This window comes from Salarias fasciatus, chromosome 7, assembly GCF_902148845.1.
Source record: "Salarias fasciatus chromosome 7, fSalaFa1.1, whole genome shotgun sequence".
NCBI classification, from domain to species: Eukaryota; Metazoa; Chordata; class Actinopteri; order Blenniiformes; family Blenniidae; genus Salarias; species Salarias fasciatus.
This window is the reverse complement of record NC_043751.1, coordinates 6,502,020-6,522,181: the sequence shown is the minus strand read 5'-3', so window position 1 is coordinate 6,522,181 and position 20,162 is coordinate 6,502,020. Positions and strand designations below refer to the sequence as shown.

Here is a 20,162-nt window from a genome sequence, read left to right as displayed (position 1 = left end):
GAAGAGCCGGTGGACACAAAAGAGCCGGTGGACACAGAAGAGCCGGTGGACACAGTAGAGCCGGTGGAGACAGAAGAGCCGGTGGACACAGTAGAGCCGGTGGAGACAGAAGAGCCGGTGGACACAAAAGAGCCGGTGGACACAGAAGAGCCGGTGGACACAGTAGAGCCGGTGGAGACAGAAGAGCCGGTGGAGACAGTAAATCCGGTGGACACAGAAGAGCCGGTGGAGCTGGTAGAGACAGTAGATCCGGTGGACACAGAAGAGCCGGTAGAGACAGAAGAGCCGGTGGACACAGAAGAGCCGGTGGACACAGTAGAGCCGGTGGAGACAGAAGAGCCGGTGGACACAAAAGAGCCGGTGGACACAGAAGAGCCGGTGGACACAGTAGAGCCGGTGGAGACAGAAGAGCCGGTGGACACAGTAGAGCCAGTGGAGACAGAAGAGCCGGTGGACACAAAAGAGCCGGTGGACACAGAAGAGCCGGTGGACACAGTAGAGCCGGTGGAGACAGAAGAGCCGGTGGAGACAGTAAATCCGGTGGACACAGACGAGCCGGTGGAGCTGGTAGAGACAGTAGATCCGGTGGACACAGAAGAGCCGGTAGAGACAGAAGAGCCGGTGGACACAGAAGAGCCGGTGGAGACAGTAGAGCCGGTAGAGACAGTAGAGCCGGTGGAGACAGAAGAGCCGGTAGAGACAGAAGAGCCGGTGGAGACAGTACAGCCGGTGGAGACAGTAGAGCCGGTGGAGACAGTTGAGCCGGTGGAGACAGTACAGCCGGTGGAGACAGTAGAGCCGGTGGACACTGAAGAGCCGGTGGACACAGTAGAGCCGGTGGAGACAGAAGAGCCGGTGGACACAGAAGAGCCGGTGGAGACAGAAGAGCCGGTGGACACAAAAGAGCCGGTGGACACAGAAGAGCCGGTGGACACAGTAGAGCCGGTGGACACAGAAGACCCGGTGGAGACAGTACAGCCGGTAGAGACAGAAGAGCCGGTGGAGACAGTAGATCCGGTGGACACAGAAGAGCCGGTAGAGACAGAAGAGCCGGTGGACACAGAAGAGCCGGTAGAGACAGAAAAGCCGGTAGAGACAGAAAAGCCGGTGGACACAGAAGAGCCGGTGGAGACAGAAGAGCCGGTGGACACAAAAGAGCCGGTGGACACAGTAGAGCCGGTGGACACAGAAGACCCGGTGGAGACAGTACAGCCGGTAGAGACAGAAGAGCCGGTGGAGACAGTAGATCCAGTGGACACAGAAGAGCCGGTAGAGACAGAAGAGCCGGTGGACACAGAAGAGCCGGTAGAGACAGAAAAGCCGGTAGAGACAGAAAAGCCGGTGGAGACAGAAGAGCCGGTGCAGACAGTAGAGCCGGTGGAGACAGTAGAGCCAGTGGAGTCAGTTAAAAAGTCGAGCCGGTGGAGCTGGTGGAGGAAGCTGTTCATCTGTTGCAGCGGGAAGAGCCGGAAGAGCTGGAAAAAGTAATTTCTGTCCAGTTCGCTCAGTAGGACAGAAATTATGAAATCGAAAGGAAACTGGGGACGGAGAAAAAGAAGACAGAGGGAAAGAAGAAAAAATTCACAACAAATTTAGGATATAAAAGAAAAAAAGAGGGCTGCATTCCAGGCACAATTTGGTTAAACCAAAAGAAAAAAAGAGCTAATTTCTAGGCACAATTCAATTAACCCCCCCCCCCCAAAAAAAAAAGGTGTGTGTGTGTGTGTGTGTGTGTGTGTGTGTGTGTGTGTGTGTGTGTTCGTGTGCATTGATTAAATGTGCAAATAAAGAATAAAAAAAAGAACATTATAAACTGACCAAGACTGCAGGATATTTTGTCCAGAGTTGTTGCTCATATTCTACGTATACAGTAGAGTTGTACAGTCTGACAGACAAACCAAAGGCTTCCTGCACCCATTCATGAATTACAGTGAGAATGTGTGTGTAGCTGCAGTCCATCAGAGCAAATATCAGATGTGTAGCTGCTGATAGAAATGCAACAAAGAAAAGGTGTTTTCATATCAGAAATAACAACAGAATTATTACTAAATGAAGTTTAATGCATATTGTTATGAGTTATGCATTTTTTAGCTTCGTTTAACCAGGTAAGTTAATTGAGAACTGCTTCTCATTTCCAATAAAGACCCGAAGGCCCAAAGTGCCAGGTACTTTCATGGTCATGTTTCTTGTTTTAGTTTGTCTACATTCGTGACAGTTTGAGGAAAATATGAGTGATCAGTCACTGCAAATCATGACTATGTTGTGCTGCAAATAGGCTGTTTAAGTTGCTCATGTGTGACTCTTGTCCCTTGTGTCCTTTTTGAAACTGGAAACACAAGAGCAGGATCCCCAGTGTTCTGGCCTCAGCTGGCTTTCCGGTCCAGGTTCAAGAATCAAGAACAACTTATGTACTTAAAGCTCGGGTTGGCGATTTGAATGAGATACATTTTTTTAAATACTGGTTAAAATGATCTTTATGACCCGATAGGAAGCAATTCATGGCGTGTTCTTAAAGTAGTTTTAATCCCTTCGCCGCTCGACCTGCCCCCTGCGCGTACATGTCAATGGCATGCACTGACCCTGGTTCAGTGCGTGCGTAGAAGGACGGAGTGTCGTTGCAGAATGGCGGAGAAGAATGTTTGGGGCTTTACTTACCGGTGAGTGCGCCATAACTTGGCGTAGTCCAAATAAAGAAAAACGGAGAAACGAAGCGCTGAAGACAGGTTACGCCAGGAACGCACTGGACGCGGAAGCGCTGCGCGCACCGCGTGCGGAACGTCTCCGCGTCTCCGCTCCCAACGGAGCTCCTCCAATGGGGTGGGAGCTAGGCAGAGCCTTGGGGAGATGCTACATTCGTGCTACATGCTAGTTTTCCAAGATCGCCAACCCCAGCTTTAACCAACATTTGAAATATGCAAAAATATCTGTGAAAATGAACCTGTGTGTGACCTGTGCTAGTTTTTGCACCCATGCGCCTTACTATTTCCTGGGGCAAAACTCCCCAGGTGGCATTGTCTGCACATGTAAACTAAAAATCCCCTGCCCTGCCACAACTGTAACTTATGTTCTCAACACAGCTGATTGTGATGAGTGGTTTCTGATCAGGTTTCCGCTCATCTCGGTGACGGAAACTTCATGGGACTCAGGTGTGTTGAAGCAGGGAGATGTCGGGACCGTAACGCCTCCTCATACACAGCCACAGGTTTCACGACGTTCACTGAACAGGAGCAGAGACGGTTTCCGTACTTTTATTTGTATAATAAATAAACTTGTAATACCTCAGGATCACATTTCACAACCACACACAGGGTATGATAGAGCGACTTTTGGATATTTGGAAGCGGATGACACGAGGCCCGGCGTGAGCTGTGACGCGGTGGATCTTTAACCCGGCGGTTTCTCTTTTACATCGACGGCAGAACACCTCCGGCATGAAACATCGGAGCCGAGAAGTCAGGTGGTGGAAGAAAAATTGGCCAGCAGTCATCCTACTAGAGTGTGTCACTTACATTTTTCAACAGAAGATAAAAAGTTAAGAAACATGCAGCTGCCGGACGCAGCAGGGTCCAAAAAATGAGCTTTCGCCTGTAATCAAGGGAAGTGAAGGACTGTCAGTCACACTTTACTTCAAATTTTAGAAGTCAGCACAGTTTCAAAACAAAATTTGATGAAATTCTGACCAGAAATTTGGAAGAAGCTGCCATTCATAAGGCGAGATAGAATCTCAGAGATCAGCTAATTTTCCTATGAGGAAGTTCCCTAGGAAATGTTCATTTAAGTTTTTCTCATGTTATGTGGGTGAAATGATAGAAAACTACCATAAGGGGATGATCTGTGCAATTCCTTGCTGTGAATTTATGTGTAATTATAATAAAATATTATACAGTAACAAAGCTGAAGTTTTTTTTTTCCCTCAGGCAACAAAAGTAAAAATTTGATCCGATAACTTCTCATTCTGATGACAATTCATGACAATTTCAAGTAAGGTGTGAGAAAAACAAAAAAAATAGCTATTTCATGTTTGTCAGTGTCATCACTCACACACACACACACACACACACACACACACACGCACACACACACACCACATCTTATATTTCATGTTGCAATACAACATTTATACACGCTCAGTTTTGACTGTGATGGACGTGTGGACGGTCTCCTCTGGGTTCAATCAGCCGTTCACTGCATCTGTTGTTTCAAAGTGGAGGATTCTGGGAGCCAGCAGAGTCGTGGAGACTCCCAACGAGACGTTCAGGACTGATCTCAGCTGGATGTGTTTTACAGTCACCTGCTTTCAGGGGAATATATCAACTCTTAACATTTTAAAATAGAGGGAAAAATAATATCTAACAAGCTAAAACTTAACAAAAAAAGGAGGGACTGATTTCTAAAAAGCGGAAGCGATTCATCACTTTAAATTTGAGTTTCAAACTTTAATTTTGACTGAATTAAACTGTGAGTGCAAAGCTTTCAGATTCTCCTCAGCAGATTTAGTTGCTCATTTGTTGCCTAACAGATCAATTTGAGATAAAGATATTTTATTACGTGGCTTTAGTATTTGTCCTTCGAATACCTCGTGTCGCTTTAGTTCTGGCTTTTGTTTTTTAGATGCAACGGTTTCAGATTGGGAGAGAGACATGCAAGCATAAAAGCGCAAACGCTGATTCTGTAGGTTGAATAAAAAAGCGTCCAACATGTCACAGCCCAGTGTCCACTTCTATTCATTCTCAGTGACTTAAGTCACCACCTTGTGGTGCAAACTGGTACTGTAAGGTTAAACAGGCTGCTTTTGCAACAACAGCACATCACAAAGCTTTTCTTGTCTCCTTCTGCCCACAATTTCAAGTTATGCTGATCTCAGTTAAATAGAATTATCACATGTCGTGCAAACATTCAAATTCCGGAGATGTTTTGCTGTTACCAGTGAGTTTAGGCATGAAGTTAGTACCAAAATAAAGAACAGAGATTATTTAGACGTGTTCATACTGTCAGTTTGTGATATTTTGTTAAATTAGAATCAGTTTTTTTAGCATTAGTTCCTAAATGGAAAGATCATATGCTCATTTTGACAAATGAGCAACCAAATCCTCTGAAAACCCTGAAAGCTTCAGAGCAGGGTTGAAGTTTGGATGTCGGGGCTTCTGAACGAACTGCTGGTTTTGGTTTCCTAGTCTGACCCAGTAAATCCCGCGGGATGGAACAACGTCAGAGCTGCGCTCGTTCTCCTGCCCTCCGGCTCCGAACGCTCTGGAAATTTCCCGACGGACGAAGAGGAACGCGGGCGACGCTACACGGACGAGGCGAGGGGGGAGGGGCGGGGTCGGAGGCGGGGTCACTGCGTCAGAGCCAGCAGGATGTCCTTCACCAGCATGGTGCCGATCACCATCTTCTCGCAGTTGACCGTCAGCTGGGCCGATCCGTCCTCCCCCGTCACCACGGTGACCAGCACCAAGCTGCTGCTGGTCACCGTCCTGCCGGCGAACCTGTAGACAGGATGAAGAGGAGGAGGAAGGGGAGGACTGAGGTCAAAGCAGCAGATCAGAAGTCGCAGAGTAAAGGAGGAGAAACGGGTCAGATCGTCTGATGAACACGTAAAAACAGGGACCAGTCGTGACGATCGCACGCCTCACCTGCACTCCCGGTCAGAGCCGCACGGCACCCTGCTGAGGTTGGCGGCGGCCGTCACTCTCTGAACGATGGCGTGTTCGTTCCGGCACTTTGCATCGAGCGTGAGCTTCTCCGTGATCTCGTTCATCCCCATCAGCTGACCTGCGAGCAGAGAGAGCGAGCCGGGAGCGGAGACGTCACTGACGAGGAGATCGGACAAGCAGAGTACCGGAGACGAACTGCAGACCTCGGCTTCTGCTTCACTGACTCCACCAATAACAGTGAATGTGCTGATGCTTCCCACCGAACACACGAGTCAAGACACTGCTTCTTTATCAGCTCTCAATGCTGCAAACATCTGGAATATTTGCTTAAAGTATTGTTCCACATTTTTTATGCACAAATATTAGTAGTGACCTACCAAGTACCAATACCACTTCTTATTAAATATCAAAATGTCTAATTTGAATCTCCAATTCGTTCACATACATCATGTAATGCTCGTCGGGCTGAACAGGGAGCTACTCCCTGCAGTATCACACTCTCAGAAGAAAGAGAAAGTCTTAGAGTTATCAGTAGAAACGTCATCCTTTCAAGAGCAATGAGATTGTAGATCTTGTAATTTGACACCAGCTTCACCACCTTGCATGCTCCTCATGGGCTCCACATACTGTATTCAGAAAGAACTACTGTGTGCGGGGCAGTAAATCATTAAAAAAATTAAAAACTGGATTCAGAATGTGGGAAACATCAGAACAGTAAAATACTTCCTGCAGCGGACGGTTTCAGACAGAAACAAAAACAGTGAACTGTTGCTCTCACAGTCTGGTTCCTACTGAGCGTCGAGAGACAAACCCCCAAAATATCCGTTCCTTACTTTCTCTGAATTCTGACATTAATGTCAGAAGTCTTTATGTTTTTATCGTTTCATTTTTTTTTAAATCTAAATTATAAATCTGATCTCACAATGCTGAGGGAACAAATTCAGAAATCCAAGAAACAATTTGGAATTCAGACTCTGATTTCAGAAATAAAACAGTCTGAAATCTGAGCTGTTTCGAAGAATTTTGACATTTTTCCAAAATTCCGAGATTCTAACTCAGATTTCTGAGAAAGAAACTAGAAATCTGAGAATACCTTCAGCAAGAAATCACTCAGAATTCTGACTTTCTGAGCGAAAAGCTGCAATTAAGATTAGGTTGTCTGATAATTCTGATTTTAATCTGAGAATTTAGGACAAAAAAAGTCAGAATTCTGAAAAAAAAAGTCAAAATTTAGAAGTAAATCTCAGATTATTGGTTTCAGGAGATTTTTCTTTTATCTTGTGTTTCTGAGAAATAAATCAGAATTAGGATTTTTTTTCCTAAGTCCACTGTAGAACCTCGTCGGGCTGTGAGAGCAGGCGGAGCGGTGCAGCTGTGAGCTGGAGTTTCCTCTTTAGGTGCTCAAGAAGTGAGTCGGGATCGGTGGCCGGGCAGCAGGTTGGAAACGAGGAGGGGTGGGGGGCCAAAAGAAAGAGATGGTGGTGGTGGGGCGGGGGGTGGAGGGACAGGTGGACGTACAGACGGAGCTATAGAGGAAAACTTACCCAGGTTCTGTAAAAGCTTCTCTATGTGGGGGACACGACAGTAAAGAGTCACCATGTTGGAAAAACCAACATCACATCAGAACACATGCTGCCCACCAGTTTGGAGGATTTAGAAATTAAAAAAAAAAAAAAAAAAAACAACACCAAAATAAGTGTTGGAGGATTGGGAGCGCCTGTTTCAAAACCTACTGAGAAAATACTCATTTCACTGACACCCAGTGGAAACTGCTCACTTTTTCTGGGCCCCTCTGGACTGTGTGTTGAGAGAGCGAAGAGGAAGAAGAGAGCAGGTTCCACTGGATGGAGCTGTTATTTTCTTTTTTTTCTGTATTTTGTACGAATCTTCTGAACTTTCTCAAACACTTTTGAAAAATAAGGAAGAAGCTCAGCAGGCTTTCCGTTTCCACCCGTGCCGGCCTCACCTTGCTCCTTCTTAAACTCGTTCTCTGTGAGGAAGACGGAGTGCATCAGCTCGCCCACCGGAGGCTGGATCGACACGAAGAACTTCCTGGTGTGGGTGCTGCGACCAAACCGGAACATTCCATCAGTCAGATGAAAGCTTTTCACTGCTTAACAGACTCTTAAATCGAAAATACATCAAGTCCAGAAGTGAGTCGTTCTCACCACAGCTGGAAGTTTGCTGCTTGCGTCGAGTCGCAGAAGTCGATGCCCATGACGGCCGTGGCGGTCTCCCCTGCAGGCAGCAGCTCTGTGGAAAGCCCGGCGAGTTCTCAGAGCCGTCCAGGTGTCAGGTTTCAGGACTCGGCGGCCGGCGTTCCTCATCACTCACCGATCTCGGGGAACTCCTTGACTCTCATCCCCGACTGCAGCTTGGCGTCCTCGATGTGCAGGTTCTTGGTGTCGGCGGTGGCGCTGTTGGTGAACTGCATCTGCACGGCCACCATGTTGGCGTCGGGGCTGAAGGGCTGGCGGCTGAAGCAGTACTCCACCGACAGCCCCTCCCCCGTGATCCGGTGCAGCAGCTCGTAGTTCTTCAGCGCGCTGGACGGGGCGATGGTCTGGGAGGGGAGAGAGACGGCCGTCAGTCCGAGCAGAGCCGAGGGCGAGAGGGGAGGCGGGGGGCGAGACGTACCGCCGGGGAAAGGACGGAGTCGGACAGGGACAGGCCCTCCAGGTCCGTCACCAGGCTGTTGGACAGGAAGCTGTTGACGGGCGTGACTTGAGGGGAGGGAGCCGGTTCGACTGAGGAGGGGCAGCAAGTCAGAGAAGAATCAGGAAGAAACGGTTCACTTCTCTGATCCCAAATCCAGCGAAATGTCCCAGAAGCTAAACTAGAAGGGACCGGAGACGAAGACACTCACAGTCGTCCAGGTCGAGCAGAGACATCTCCTTCTTCTCCTTCTTGTTCTCTTTCTTCACAGGTTTCGAAGGAGGTTTAGATTCAACTGGCTGGAAAGAGATCGACCAATCAGGATCATCACTTCATAAAAATCGGTTTTTAACATAATTTTTCTCGTTTGTAGTTTCAAGCTGCAGTGGTGCCACGGGGTTCCTTCTGTCAGGCTTCATCCGTACCTTCTTCTTCTTTTTCACCTCCACCTCCGACTCGGAGTCTTCGGACTCCGACTGGCTGCTTTCAGACTCGCTCTCCTCGTCGTCGTCCGACTCCGACTCGCTCTTCCGCTGTTTGCTCTTTGGCGCGTGCTTTCGCTCGTCCTCCTCGCTGCTCTGCTCACTGAAACCCAAACACAGCGATCAGATGGAGTGAGACAGACGGAGGAGTGGAGAAGAGGAATTCAGCAGCGATGGGTCATGATCTGGATGTGAATAAATCTGGAAGACGTGATTTAATGTGCTCTCTTCAGAAAACTCCCCGGGCGTTGGTTCTGGTTTTGTTCTACCTTTCACTCTCCTGAACGGGCTTCTTCGTTTCTTTCTTCTTCTTCTTCTTCTTCTCCTCCTCGTCTTCCTCCTCTTCCTCGGAGTCGGAGCCTTCCTCGCTCTCCTCGCTCTCTGATCCCGAGCCGCTCTCCTCGCTGCCGCTGCCGCTCTCCGAGCCGCTGGCCGAATCCGACTCTGAGGGGAAGGGGTGGAGGGGTCAGAGGTCAAGGGGGTCAGGGAGGCAGGAGTCAAACATGAAGCGACTGCTTCGTCTGCCAAAAGCCGAGTTTTCATGACACCCGGGACGTAGTCCACACACTCCCACTTGGCTCTCCCAGAACCAGCTTCCCCCCCTCGGCCCCCGGCCCTTCCTGCCCCCCCCACCACCACCACAGTTACCACTGTCGGCGGACTCCGTCGGCCCGGACTCGCCCTCCGAGTCCGAGTAGAACGGCTTCTCCACCTTCTTCTCCTTGCGTTTCTCACGGCTGCTGCACTTGGTCCACTCGGGCACCTGCAGAAGACATGGCAGAGGGTGAGGGGGGGCCCCGGGCCAGCGGCCCCGTCAGACACAAGCAGAGACGCGTGGGCAGATAACGGGAGCGCGGCCATGAACGCCTCTGCCTGGTGTCCGTCAGCCCAATGAAGCCGGCAGGCCAGTCAACAGCGCTGACTCAGCACAAACTTCTTCGGTTTGTTTGTTTGTTTGCTTGTTTGTTTTGCACCAGGTGTTGCCTTCATGACCAGTTGCAGAAATTCTTTTTTCTTTTTTTTTTTTACTTTTCTTTTTCAAACAGTGAGCAGTTTCCATTAAGAGAAGCGATGTCTTCGAGGGAGTGGACACCGTCCACCCACAGCAGTGCACGTGCACGTGCACGTGTAGGGAGGACGGCCCTCTCCCGCAGCAAGAATCACTTCTTTAATGGTGGAGACCGGGGGAGAGGGTGCCGTGTTTTCAGGTAGCTTTGGCTGAGCTAAGCACAGGACAGCGACTACAGTAGGCGGGGGTTCAAAAGCACTTGGGTTCATCTTTTTTTTTCTTTTTTCTTTTTTTTAATTTGCAGCTACATGGGTTGGAGGCTCAAGGACGTGTGGCTTTTCGCCGCTAACTGACTCACACTCGTTAATGTTGGTAAATGGTAAATGGACTACACTTGTATAGCGCTTTTTACCCTGCTTGACAGAGCCCAAAGCGCTTCACACTGCAATATCACATCACCCTTTCACTCCATACTGGGTGGTGGTAAGCTACTATTGTAGCCACAGCTGCCCTGGGGCAGACTGACGGAAGCGAGGCTGCTAATCTGCGCCATCGGCCCCTCCGACCACCATCAACCATTCACTCTCACAACTTTCATACTAGGCAAGGTGGGTGAAGTGTCTTGCCCAAGGACACAACGCCAGTTTTACGCCTGCGGGAGCAGGGATCGAACCGCCAACCTTCCGGTTATGAGACGACCCGCTCTACCAACTGAGCTACTGTTGTGACTCGTTCAAGCAGCGCAAAATCCTGGCAGACGTAGAAAAGAAAAAGATTGGGATGGAGGTGAGATGAGGAAAAAGGAAGGAAAAGGTTGGTTTCAGATAAAAAAGTCAGGAAAGCAAGAGAAAACAACAGGCACAGGAAGGTTTTTACAGGGTCTCAAAAAATAAGAATGCGTGAGAACAGTTGTTGCATATCACAGAGACAGAAAATCAACCCCAGATTTTTATCACAGCATCGTCATCTACCACCGCTGACGTACAGTCAGGGTAGGCAGGGTCGGCACTGCCTACCCTGGGCTGATAGGAAAAAAATGAAATCATTCCATTTTAATAATTAGTTTTTCTATTTTTTTTCAATTGCTTTATTATTATTATTTTACATATAATTTTTCAAATTTTAATTTCCGATATAGTACTATATATACTACCTTTCCGTTTGAAAGTGACAGCATTTAGTGCTTTTCACAGCCCAGTAAAAATGACTCAACACAGACTCCTCCTGGCCAAGCAGAGAAGCTGCACAAGTAACTTCCCCTTGTGCTGTATTACAGTGAAGGCCACGCCCTCTCCTGAAGGCACAGCGCTGCTCTGCCTTTATCTGTCATATCGTAGCAATAGGTGCGTTCACGATGGCAAAGCCAGAGGTAGACGGAGCTAGACGAAGTAGACAGCGCAGCCGTGGGGCGGAGTTATAAGTCTGCCTCCAACTCGGACAATGCTATGTTCTCCATGTTTGTGTTTGTCATGACTCCCACAGTGGGGGGGGTTCACAGACGCCCCCCCCCCCCCCCCCCCCCCCCCCCCCCCGTCAAAGGGGTAATTTTTTTTCTTTTTAAAAACAAAAGAATTCATAATTTCTTTCGTGTGCCACATTGTGTCAATTCATATTCAGTTAACTGAAATCAAGAAAATTAAAAAAAAAACAAAATAATTTTAAGTTAGATGTGACGCGTGCGTGCTGCTGCAAGTGTGGACCCGGCGTCAAGGGGGGTGCAGACTGCCTCGCCCCCTCAGTCAAAATATAGCATTTCATTAAAAACATTAAGTTTTCAGTCTATTATGTCCTTAAAAAACAACAGCAAACTCTGCTGGCTTGCTCAGATCAATATGAAGTGTTGTGCTATTCAAAAGTCAAAAAAAAAAAAAGAGGAGACTCCAGCTCTGCTAAAGGTGAGAGCTGCTTATTTTATCATTTGTTTTTTTTTTGTTTTTTTTTTACTATTTGTGCTTTTTAGCAGTGCGGTTAATGATCATACGTTGTTGGACATGGTAGAACAGCGCCTCTGATCTGTGGATTCCGTTTTTGTGCTGCTGCGTTACTTTTTCGGCACCTATGCCGCCAAATCTACACTGGGCTGGAGCTCTACACGGGCTGGAGCCGGGACTGGGTGTTTATTTATGCAAATAAAGCGTGTTGTCATCAAACTGATGACGAGTGGGCTCGGGTCCAATCCCATGCCTGTATGAAACAGAGGGGTGGGCCAGGTAGCCGCGGTGAGTTGCTCTGGAGCAGCTCACCGCGGCTACCTCTGTGACCGATCTCGTTTGGGTCTTGCGAGTTTTCGATGCCCTACGTAGGTCCTACGTGTCAGTGACGCCGGGCCAAATCTGGGCGGGGCGGCTCAAAAGTCTCAAAAGTCTGCCTCTGGCTTTCTCATGTCAAACGCACCTATTGATTTGAGTTCGCGGAGGCGCAGTCAGTTTCACCATATAAAAATCAATCACTACTCTGCCTTTTTTACGTTACTCTGCTATCCCAATGCTCTACGTACGTTCACGGAGAATTAGTGAATCGGTCCTTTTCAGGTGACGTCACCCTGTTGCATTGTGGGATTGAATCGCCATTTCCCAGGCCACGGTCTCACTCTGTGATTCACGTCTTTGAGTGCGGCATTATTTCTCAGAAATGGGAAGATCGTGTTGCGTGATAGGCTGCCATAATAAGTCGCATCGACGGAATGGGAGCAGGACAGAAGGCAGGCTCCGCTTTTTCCAGTTTCCCACCTGGAAAAGAAATGACGGGGAGCAGACTGAGGAAATAAGGAAGAGGCGTCAGACGGCGGGGGTCGCAGCAGTGACATGAAAGAGCATCACTTTCCACTCCATATCTGCCAACATGGTTGTTTGCTCTCGACATTTTCATAAAGGCAAGTAAGCGAGTTTATTTGTTTTTAAGCAGTGTTACTGAAAATGTGGTTTCTCTCTGAATGAAGTCACGTTAGCCGCTATCGGTTAGCGCACCTGCTAACTAGCTTCACCCAGCTGCGAACCAACTTCACTTGTGGAATCCAGTCAGCGGAGGAGGGCAGTGGAGAATCACTTCATGCTACATCTGTTAACTGTGATAACTGTGTGAATGGCATGAATTCGGGGCGAGAAGAGCAGCACATGTGTGCAGTAGAGCTTTGAGCATAAACCTATTTGTTGTTTTTGGTTGTTGCTTTCAGGTGTTCTTTCATTAAATGTGTGTTGGGGTGTGGGCCCTGTAGAGAGAGAGACATTTCAGCACCGCAGACAGCTCCGCGTCCGAATTGTCATTTTCTCACTCATTTTGCGTCTCGATCACAAACAAGGAATGCGCTGTGTGGTCATGAGATATAAAGTTAAATGGGAGAGTCTTGGGACTGCTATTAAGTCATTGTTGAAGCTTTTTTAATGGTGTGATGCGATCTTGATTTTGTTAGAGTAAGCTGGCACTTACCTGCCCCCACATGTAAATTGTCATTGGTGTGTCTGTCGCAATTTGCGACTGTCTGCCTACCTAACCCTGGAGCTCACGGCACGTGCCTGGTTACTGCTGCAGCTCTGTTCCGCGTAGGGTTCCAGAGTGCAGACCCAGCCGGGAGAGAGCGAGGCGAGCAAACGGGTGTGTGACGTCATACATACACACACGCGCCAGAGCAGAGGAAGACGCCACCTTTGGTGGGACCTGGCACGCGTGACCGAGGGATTCCCGGACCGGATCCCAGGAGCAGCATCGAGTACCTTGGAGCTTTGAGACCGGCGTTTGTTTTATTTTTTTTATATATATATATAGCCCAAGTTTTATTGAACTTTTAATTAACTGAATTTTATTTCTGGCCAGAACTGGTTTTAATACAAACTACTAGGGCGACTTCCTGTGTTGTGTCCTCCTTGGCAAGTGTGCTCACACCTGGTCAGATCCCTTTCATTGACCGTAAACTTCACCCAGGTCAAACTTTTCCATTATTCAACCTGTCCTTAGCCCCACCTCACACTTGTTCACAGGTTTAGTGACATGGCAAAGGAAGGCGGAATGAAAACAAAGCACTGAATTATGCCCAGTGGAAGTAGGCTGCAGAGGCTTCGTAGCCACCTCAACATCTGGGCTACTTAGGGAGATGGGAGTGCGGGGTCAGGCTCACAGGCAGGCTGTCAGGGCTGCTGAGAAGGGGAGTCAGTGGCTATGGAGTAGGGCTGAATGATATATTGCATTTGCGATAATTTCACGATATTGCAAAACGCGATTTGCACATCGCAAGGTGCGCGATAGGACAGTCATGTGACGCAAATTTACATTGGAGGGGCGCCATGCAGACTGCTACAAGGTGCCGCTGACAGAAGCGCCGTGATCACCGAGCCCAGTTTTGCACAATGGCAGCGGATTTATAAAAGATGTGGAACAGCAACACGTCCTCTGCAAGGAATGCTGTGCTCCGTGCGCGCGTGCGTGTGTGTGTGAGAGAGAGAGAGAGGGAGAAAGAGAGGAATATCCCGGTCGAAAGGCACATTAAATACTGTTCTGCGCACGTTCAATCTGCAAGGAATCTTGGTCTTTTGAGTACATGAACTACTTGTGACACAGTTTAGCTGCTACTAAGTACATAAAATGTGTGGAAAACGATTGTTCAGTTCTTCTCTTTTATTGAAAAAACGGTGCATCGCATCATTGAACATATTACCACGTCTTGCCGGCTCACACTTTTATTTCCTCACAACATGCAGAGAGAGCCTGCAGCGCCCTTCTTCCTCTGTGTTGTCTGTGTAAAATAAGGTTAAACGTGCAAACAGCACACCTAGTGGCATGAAGTGCAAATGCAGTCATGGTGTCGTCTGTGCGCCGCGGTTTGAATGGGAATATCCCTGATCATGTAAACAGAAATAACTGTCTGTTTCAGCAGGTAAATGGGTTATTACCTCCGCCTTCATTTTAATTTGAAAATTGACCGGATTCTCTCGTATTTTCCGTTCCCGACTTCCTGTGTGGTGCGATCTGCTCTGTCCAGTTTTACAACTGGCGGTCCACGGCGTGCGCCACTACGCACGCGGCGGTCCCCCACGTCTCCTGTATGAACCAATAGGTTAACAGGGGCGCCGATCTGACAGTCGGTGCGCGGCACTTCCCACTTCCGCGTCGGAAGCGGCGCGTCCTGTGTGAACCAGGCGTTTGTCGCCCCCTGTCGGCGGGCCTGCCCAACCATGTGAAAGACTCCCTATCTCTCAATGATAAAGACTCCTTTAAAAAATTCCTGGATCCAGACAGTGATCCGGATCATCACCAAAATTTAATCAATTCTAAGTTAGCCCAAGACCCACCTTTCCACAAAGTTTCATTGCAATCCGTCCATTACTTTTTCTGGGATCTTGCTAACACACCAACCAACCAACCAACAAACCAACAAACCGACATGATTACATAACCTCCTGACGGAGGTAATTATGTTGCTTTTCGGTTTTCCTTTTCAGATAAACAGACACACACAGGAAGAGAGGGCGACAGGGCGACAGAGAGAAGCACCACATGCTGCAGCGCTCTGCTCCGATCACACCCCCGATCACAATGTTGTGTGATTATATATGGTGTTCTTATGGTTGTTGGTGACTGATTTGAGCTGCGGCGGAGGTCTGCGCTCTCTGAGTGCCAAATTCTCGTTCCAAATGTTTCAGAAACCGGAATATTGGCCTTAATCCGAATATTGACTCCATGTAAATGTAGTCAGTAGTGTGTTTTATGATGATGACAAAAATGTGTTATTCGTATTTATATTATAGAAAGAGTCTCAGGGGCAACAGGATGTGCAGGAAGCTGGTGGGACACTTTTCCCACAGCTGGAAAAAGAAGACAGCTCTGACTGAGGCGCAGAGGGATCAGCATCCCTGAGCAGAACCTCGTTACAGAGAGCCCAACAAGATGGGGATCAAAAGAGAAAATGGTCTCTGGAGTGCTGGAACAGGCCAAAGCCATTTCACAGGTGCTTCATTCCACGTCTCTTCAGTTGTTTTTTCAGTGACTTTTAAATTTTGAATATACAGATTTTGTTCTGTATTTTAATGAGTTTTCTAATAAAGTTCAGTTTGTTACAAGTCATATGCCTTTTTATTTAATTCTCACAAATCGAACTACCCTATGGGAAAGAAATGTTTAAACTTTGAAACAAATATTTAATTTAGTCTATTTTTTTTAATTATCGCATTCTATATCGCAATCGCAATACTGAGGGGAAATATCGCAATTCAATATCTTCCTCATATCGTTCAGTCCTACTATGGAGCAAGAGGAAGGACTTGACCTGGGCCTCCAAATGTCTGATGGCTGATGGGGGTGAACCTGGGACGCTGGGATTCACTGCTGAACCCTCTGAAGGTGTCGTGGGCCTGTCAGCGAAACACCTAAGAAGGAGGGCGCCCACTTGACAACCCAAGGGATGCTGTCACTTATTTGCCTGCCACAGTGTCTCATCGGTGCCATAGGTATCTACTGAGGGATAATAACATCTAGTCCTACATAACTAATCTTTATGCATATTAATTAACATTTATCTTTCTACTGTCACAGATCTTTATGCACAGTATTTTTAAATTCAGAATGTAATGAATGACACTGTTTTCAAAGTAATCAAAAGTATAAATATGTATTTCTGTCAGGATCACTTTGTCAAAATTTATTGCAATCAGAGCATGGGAATGAAATGACAAGATTTGCAAGATAACAACATAATAACAACAGCTGGATGTAAAACATGACGATTACGTGCCTGGAAACGACGACCAATGGAGATCGAGCTAAACGTGGCCAATATGAACTTTGGCGGTGTGGCTCTGTTCTGGGACCTCCCTCCCCTTCCCCACGCCTGTGGGAAAACCCTGAGGCAGGGAGAGCAACCTCCCCACCTTCCAAGTGCCGACTTGGACGAGCATGAGAGAGGGAGAGCGGTTGCAAAACCCCCGGAACAGAGCAAGCACAATTTCAATTCAAGTCAGCTTACGCAGTGCCAATGACAACATGGTTGATTCTGGACCCCTTTACAGAGCAACCCAACAGATCCACATGAGCAAGCATAAGCGACTGTGGAAAGGAAAAACTCCCTTTAACAGGAAGAAACCTTTGCAGAACCAGGCTCAGAGGTGGCGGCTTTCTGCTATTCTGGTTGGGTGCAGGAACAGAAAGAGAAGGAGATAGACGGATACATGGCAAGTCACAACACCAGGAGGAGCTGGGGAGGAGGTGGGTACCAGCAGCGTGCAGATGACGGCCAGACGCTCGGGTAGACTGGGGTGGTTCAGATACACACCCAATAGATCAGCTGATCTGGCTGGGAGGAGACTGATCACCTGACGTGAGGTGTAAGGCCGCCCCTGAGCATGGGAACGGCCAGCAGCTTGACTCCGTGCCTGTCAGAACTAACGCTCTGCTCCATTTAGCTGAAGTGGTAGTTTCAGAATTGGAATGCTCTTTTTTTCCTTATACAGTGTATAATACGATTGGGTAGTTTCTTCAATTCAGTGCAGGCACAACATATTTTGAAAGACTTCAAAAAACTACAAAACATTTCTGAACTCCTTCAAATTCTGTACAAAGCAGGAATAAGACATTCAAATAGAAGTCATTTGGCACAAAACAAACAAACGTAACAAAGTAAAAGATGACTATAAGCATTTCATTTTGTGAATAACACATGTTGAACATACAAACACATGTGTACAGGAACATTACTGAATTGTCATATACAATCTCAAAATGAAGACTGTCCTGAGTTTCAAAACAGATTCATTCAATCAATTGGAATGATTTTTTTTTTCAGTCTTTAAAGAGAGACCTCTCATATTTCAGGGCAAAGATAAAGAGTCTTATATCTTCAGGATTTAAAATCATGGAACGAAACACAAGTCAGATAAGCTCTTCTCCGCTGCTAAGGGCAGACTGTGCGTGATGCACAAACAAACGGAAATGTTTCATGGCACTTTGCATCGTTCCACTTCTTATTCGCACTGTAGTTCGTTTCAACGCATGACTCTGCTCCTTCATAGTTGCTTGGCTCTCCCGTATTCCAAAAGACAAAGTCCACCCTGGATCCATCAGACCACATCCATCTAAAATTCTTATGAAGGTCGGTGAGTCCAATCCAGGTGCGTCCTTGAACCGGGTCAAAGTTCTGAATCAGTGATTTGACAAAGTTCTGTTCTTCCTGACTGTGGATGGACACCAGGTTGGCTCCCAGTGACACACAGTGGAATTCTGCATCAGCCCAGGTCATCTCTGTGGCAACATACCGATAGCAGCGGCCACTGAAGCTGAACCAGAACGGTGCACAACCGCCACGCTGGAGCTTCGTGTTTTTCTCCTCCAAGGGAGCCGCAGCACCAAGAGCGAGGAAACACAAAAAGAGGAAAAACATCATGTTGAGGCTTCAAATGTCTCTGAGTGAGAAGGCCTTGATGTCTTGCTGGAGCTGTTCAGAGCCGTTTGAGGAGACTGAATCTCACAGAGGAGAAAGTGTTTTATATCCCTGAGAGAGGCGGAGCCGCACTGAGAGTCTTATCAACAGCTTTGTTCAGGTCAATAAAACTGGTGATCAAATTTTTATTTTTTTTTTGACTCGTCGCCAATTTCTCGGCCCCCATTGATTACTCTGATGATACGGTCATGGTGATTGGACTCACAAACAAAAGGTCAAAATACTAGGTCAAAGCAAGCAGTTCCAGGACAAGTTGCTGAAACTAGCTCAGGGGGAATCTGGATTAAAATATTCATGGCACTGCCAACAGAAAAACCACAGATTAATTACACAAGTGTCCCTTTAAGAGTTCTCTCTTCAAAATATGAATGTCTGTCTCAGTGAGATTACTTGTACAAATAAAGTCAAATAAAAAGAAGAAAAAAGAATCGTACAGGAGGAGAGTGTGGAAGGCTTCCTGAAGCATTGAAAATGAATGTATCAAAGCAAAAAAACAATTTGATTAACAGATGACTGTCCACAGCTTCTACTTTCTAAATGACAGACATCCATTCTTTCGTTTTTTTTCTTGAATTGTTAAAAGCAGTGGTGTATTCTTAAGGACAATTATACACTGGTTGTATTTAAATTAGTTAATTACTTATGAACCTATAAAACCCTGCTTCAGTTGACATCTCTTCTTTACACTGTGCCTCAAATCCCTATAAGTAACTACACGAAATGCCCACTTTTAGTAAAAGAATCAACTTCAAGATAACTTAAAGAAGTGGATCACAGTTGATTTATTTTGCAGATGTAAATAAAGATATCTCATCAGCAGCGGCGGCTGGTGACTTTTTTTTTTTTAGGGGGGCGCAACTTAATTTAGAGGCAAGTTGATGCTGCAAACCTAGCCACTTTAATGTCCATGCAGTTACAGAGTTAGGAGGAAAGAAAAAATGAGTGTATGTATATAATCAAACATTGTCATCTGTTTTATTTTGAAGAAATAAAGTCGCCAAGTTGGCAACACTGGGTAGATGTTACAAACCAGACAAAAAACTGTGTTAGACCTTTAATGAGTCTGATTCAAACACTCACTGCCACTAACAGCAGCAGCAGGACATGCCAAAGGAAGTCGGTCACCAGGTTAAAAAGGAAAGCAGTTCATTTGTAACACCGTATTGACCGCTTTAACAGAGCAATGGAACACACACACACACACACACACACACACACACACACACACGCACAGTCTTGTATTTCTATCCTTGTGGGGACCGTCCATTGACTCCCATTCATGTCTAGCCCCTAACCCTGACCCTTACCCTAACCCTAACCCACACCACAACACAGCCTAACCCTAAGAAATGTTTTTGCACTTTTACTTTTTTCAGTAACAACAACATGGTCAAGAAAACACTGTTTCTCCTACTTAGGACCGGAAAAAGGTCCCCACAAGGCACGTCGTTCCACGTTTTGCTATCCTTGTGGGGACATTTGGCCCCGACAAGGATAGAAATACAAGAACGCACACGCACACACACACACACACACACACACATCATAAAATGCTCAGTCAAAGGCCACGTACACACAATGTAATGTGTGTCAGAAAAATATCTCTTAAATCTGGGTCATCAAACAAATTAAACCGCCAGGTGAGAACTCATAATCGTCAGTAACCGTGTCAGAGGTCAGAAAATAACAGTTTGACTCTACACTAATGAGGTTGATGTCTCGAATAAGGTCATGTAGCGTTCGGTAAGGAGCCAGACTTTTAGGATACTGTTTTAGATTGTTTGGGTAAATGGCTGTGTTGCGTTGGACATCTCTGCTCCAGTCTCTTTGCACCGGTTGCCAAAGAAAAGTTAATTAAAGAGATGGACCTCCACGAGTCTTTCGTCTGGGAACTCACACAGACTGGATTTATTTCCGTATATTAAAAAAAGCGTCTCAGT

The 20,162-nt window shown here is 46.9% G+C and overlaps 3 protein-coding genes across 3 annotated transcripts; all 3 read right to left on the bottom strand.

Annotated features, from left to right (window-relative positions):
* Positions 1-5,276: 5,276 nt before the first annotated feature.
* On the bottom strand, positions 5,277-8,839 carry LOC115391423 (AP-3 complex subunit beta-2-like). The gene is made up of 8 exons (XM_030095673.1): positions 8,735-8,839; positions 8,521-8,608; positions 8,292-8,401; positions 7,989-8,217; positions 7,823-7,907; positions 7,621-7,718; positions 5,634-5,772; positions 5,277-5,486 (listed from the first exon to the last, which is right to left on the bottom strand). The coding sequence occupies exons 2-8, from the start codon at positions 8,543-8,545 to the stop codon at positions 5,336-5,338; spliced, it is 837 nt and encodes a 278-aa protein (XP_029951533.1). The 5' UTR covers positions 8,546-8,608; positions 8,735-8,839; the 3' UTR covers positions 5,277-5,335.
* LOC115391523 (AP-3 complex subunit beta-2-like) lies at positions 8,575-13,238 on the bottom strand. The gene is made up of 6 exons (XM_030095794.1): positions 13,227-13,238; positions 10,159-10,188; positions 9,440-9,554; positions 9,061-9,235; positions 8,735-8,894; positions 8,575-8,604 (listed from the first exon to the last, which is right to left on the bottom strand). The coding sequence occupies exons 1-6, from the start codon at positions 13,236-13,238 to the stop codon at positions 8,575-8,577; spliced, it is 522 nt and encodes a 173-aa protein (XP_029951654.1).
* Positions 13,239-17,676: 4,438 nt separating this feature from the next.
* On the bottom strand, positions 17,677-18,227 carry LOC115391424 (lactose-binding lectin l-2-like). The gene has a single exon (XM_030095674.1). The coding sequence runs from the start codon at positions 18,163-18,165 to the stop codon at positions 17,677-17,679; it is 489 nt and encodes a 162-aa protein (XP_029951534.1). The 5' UTR covers positions 18,166-18,227.
* Positions 18,228-20,162: the final 1,935 nt, after the last annotated feature.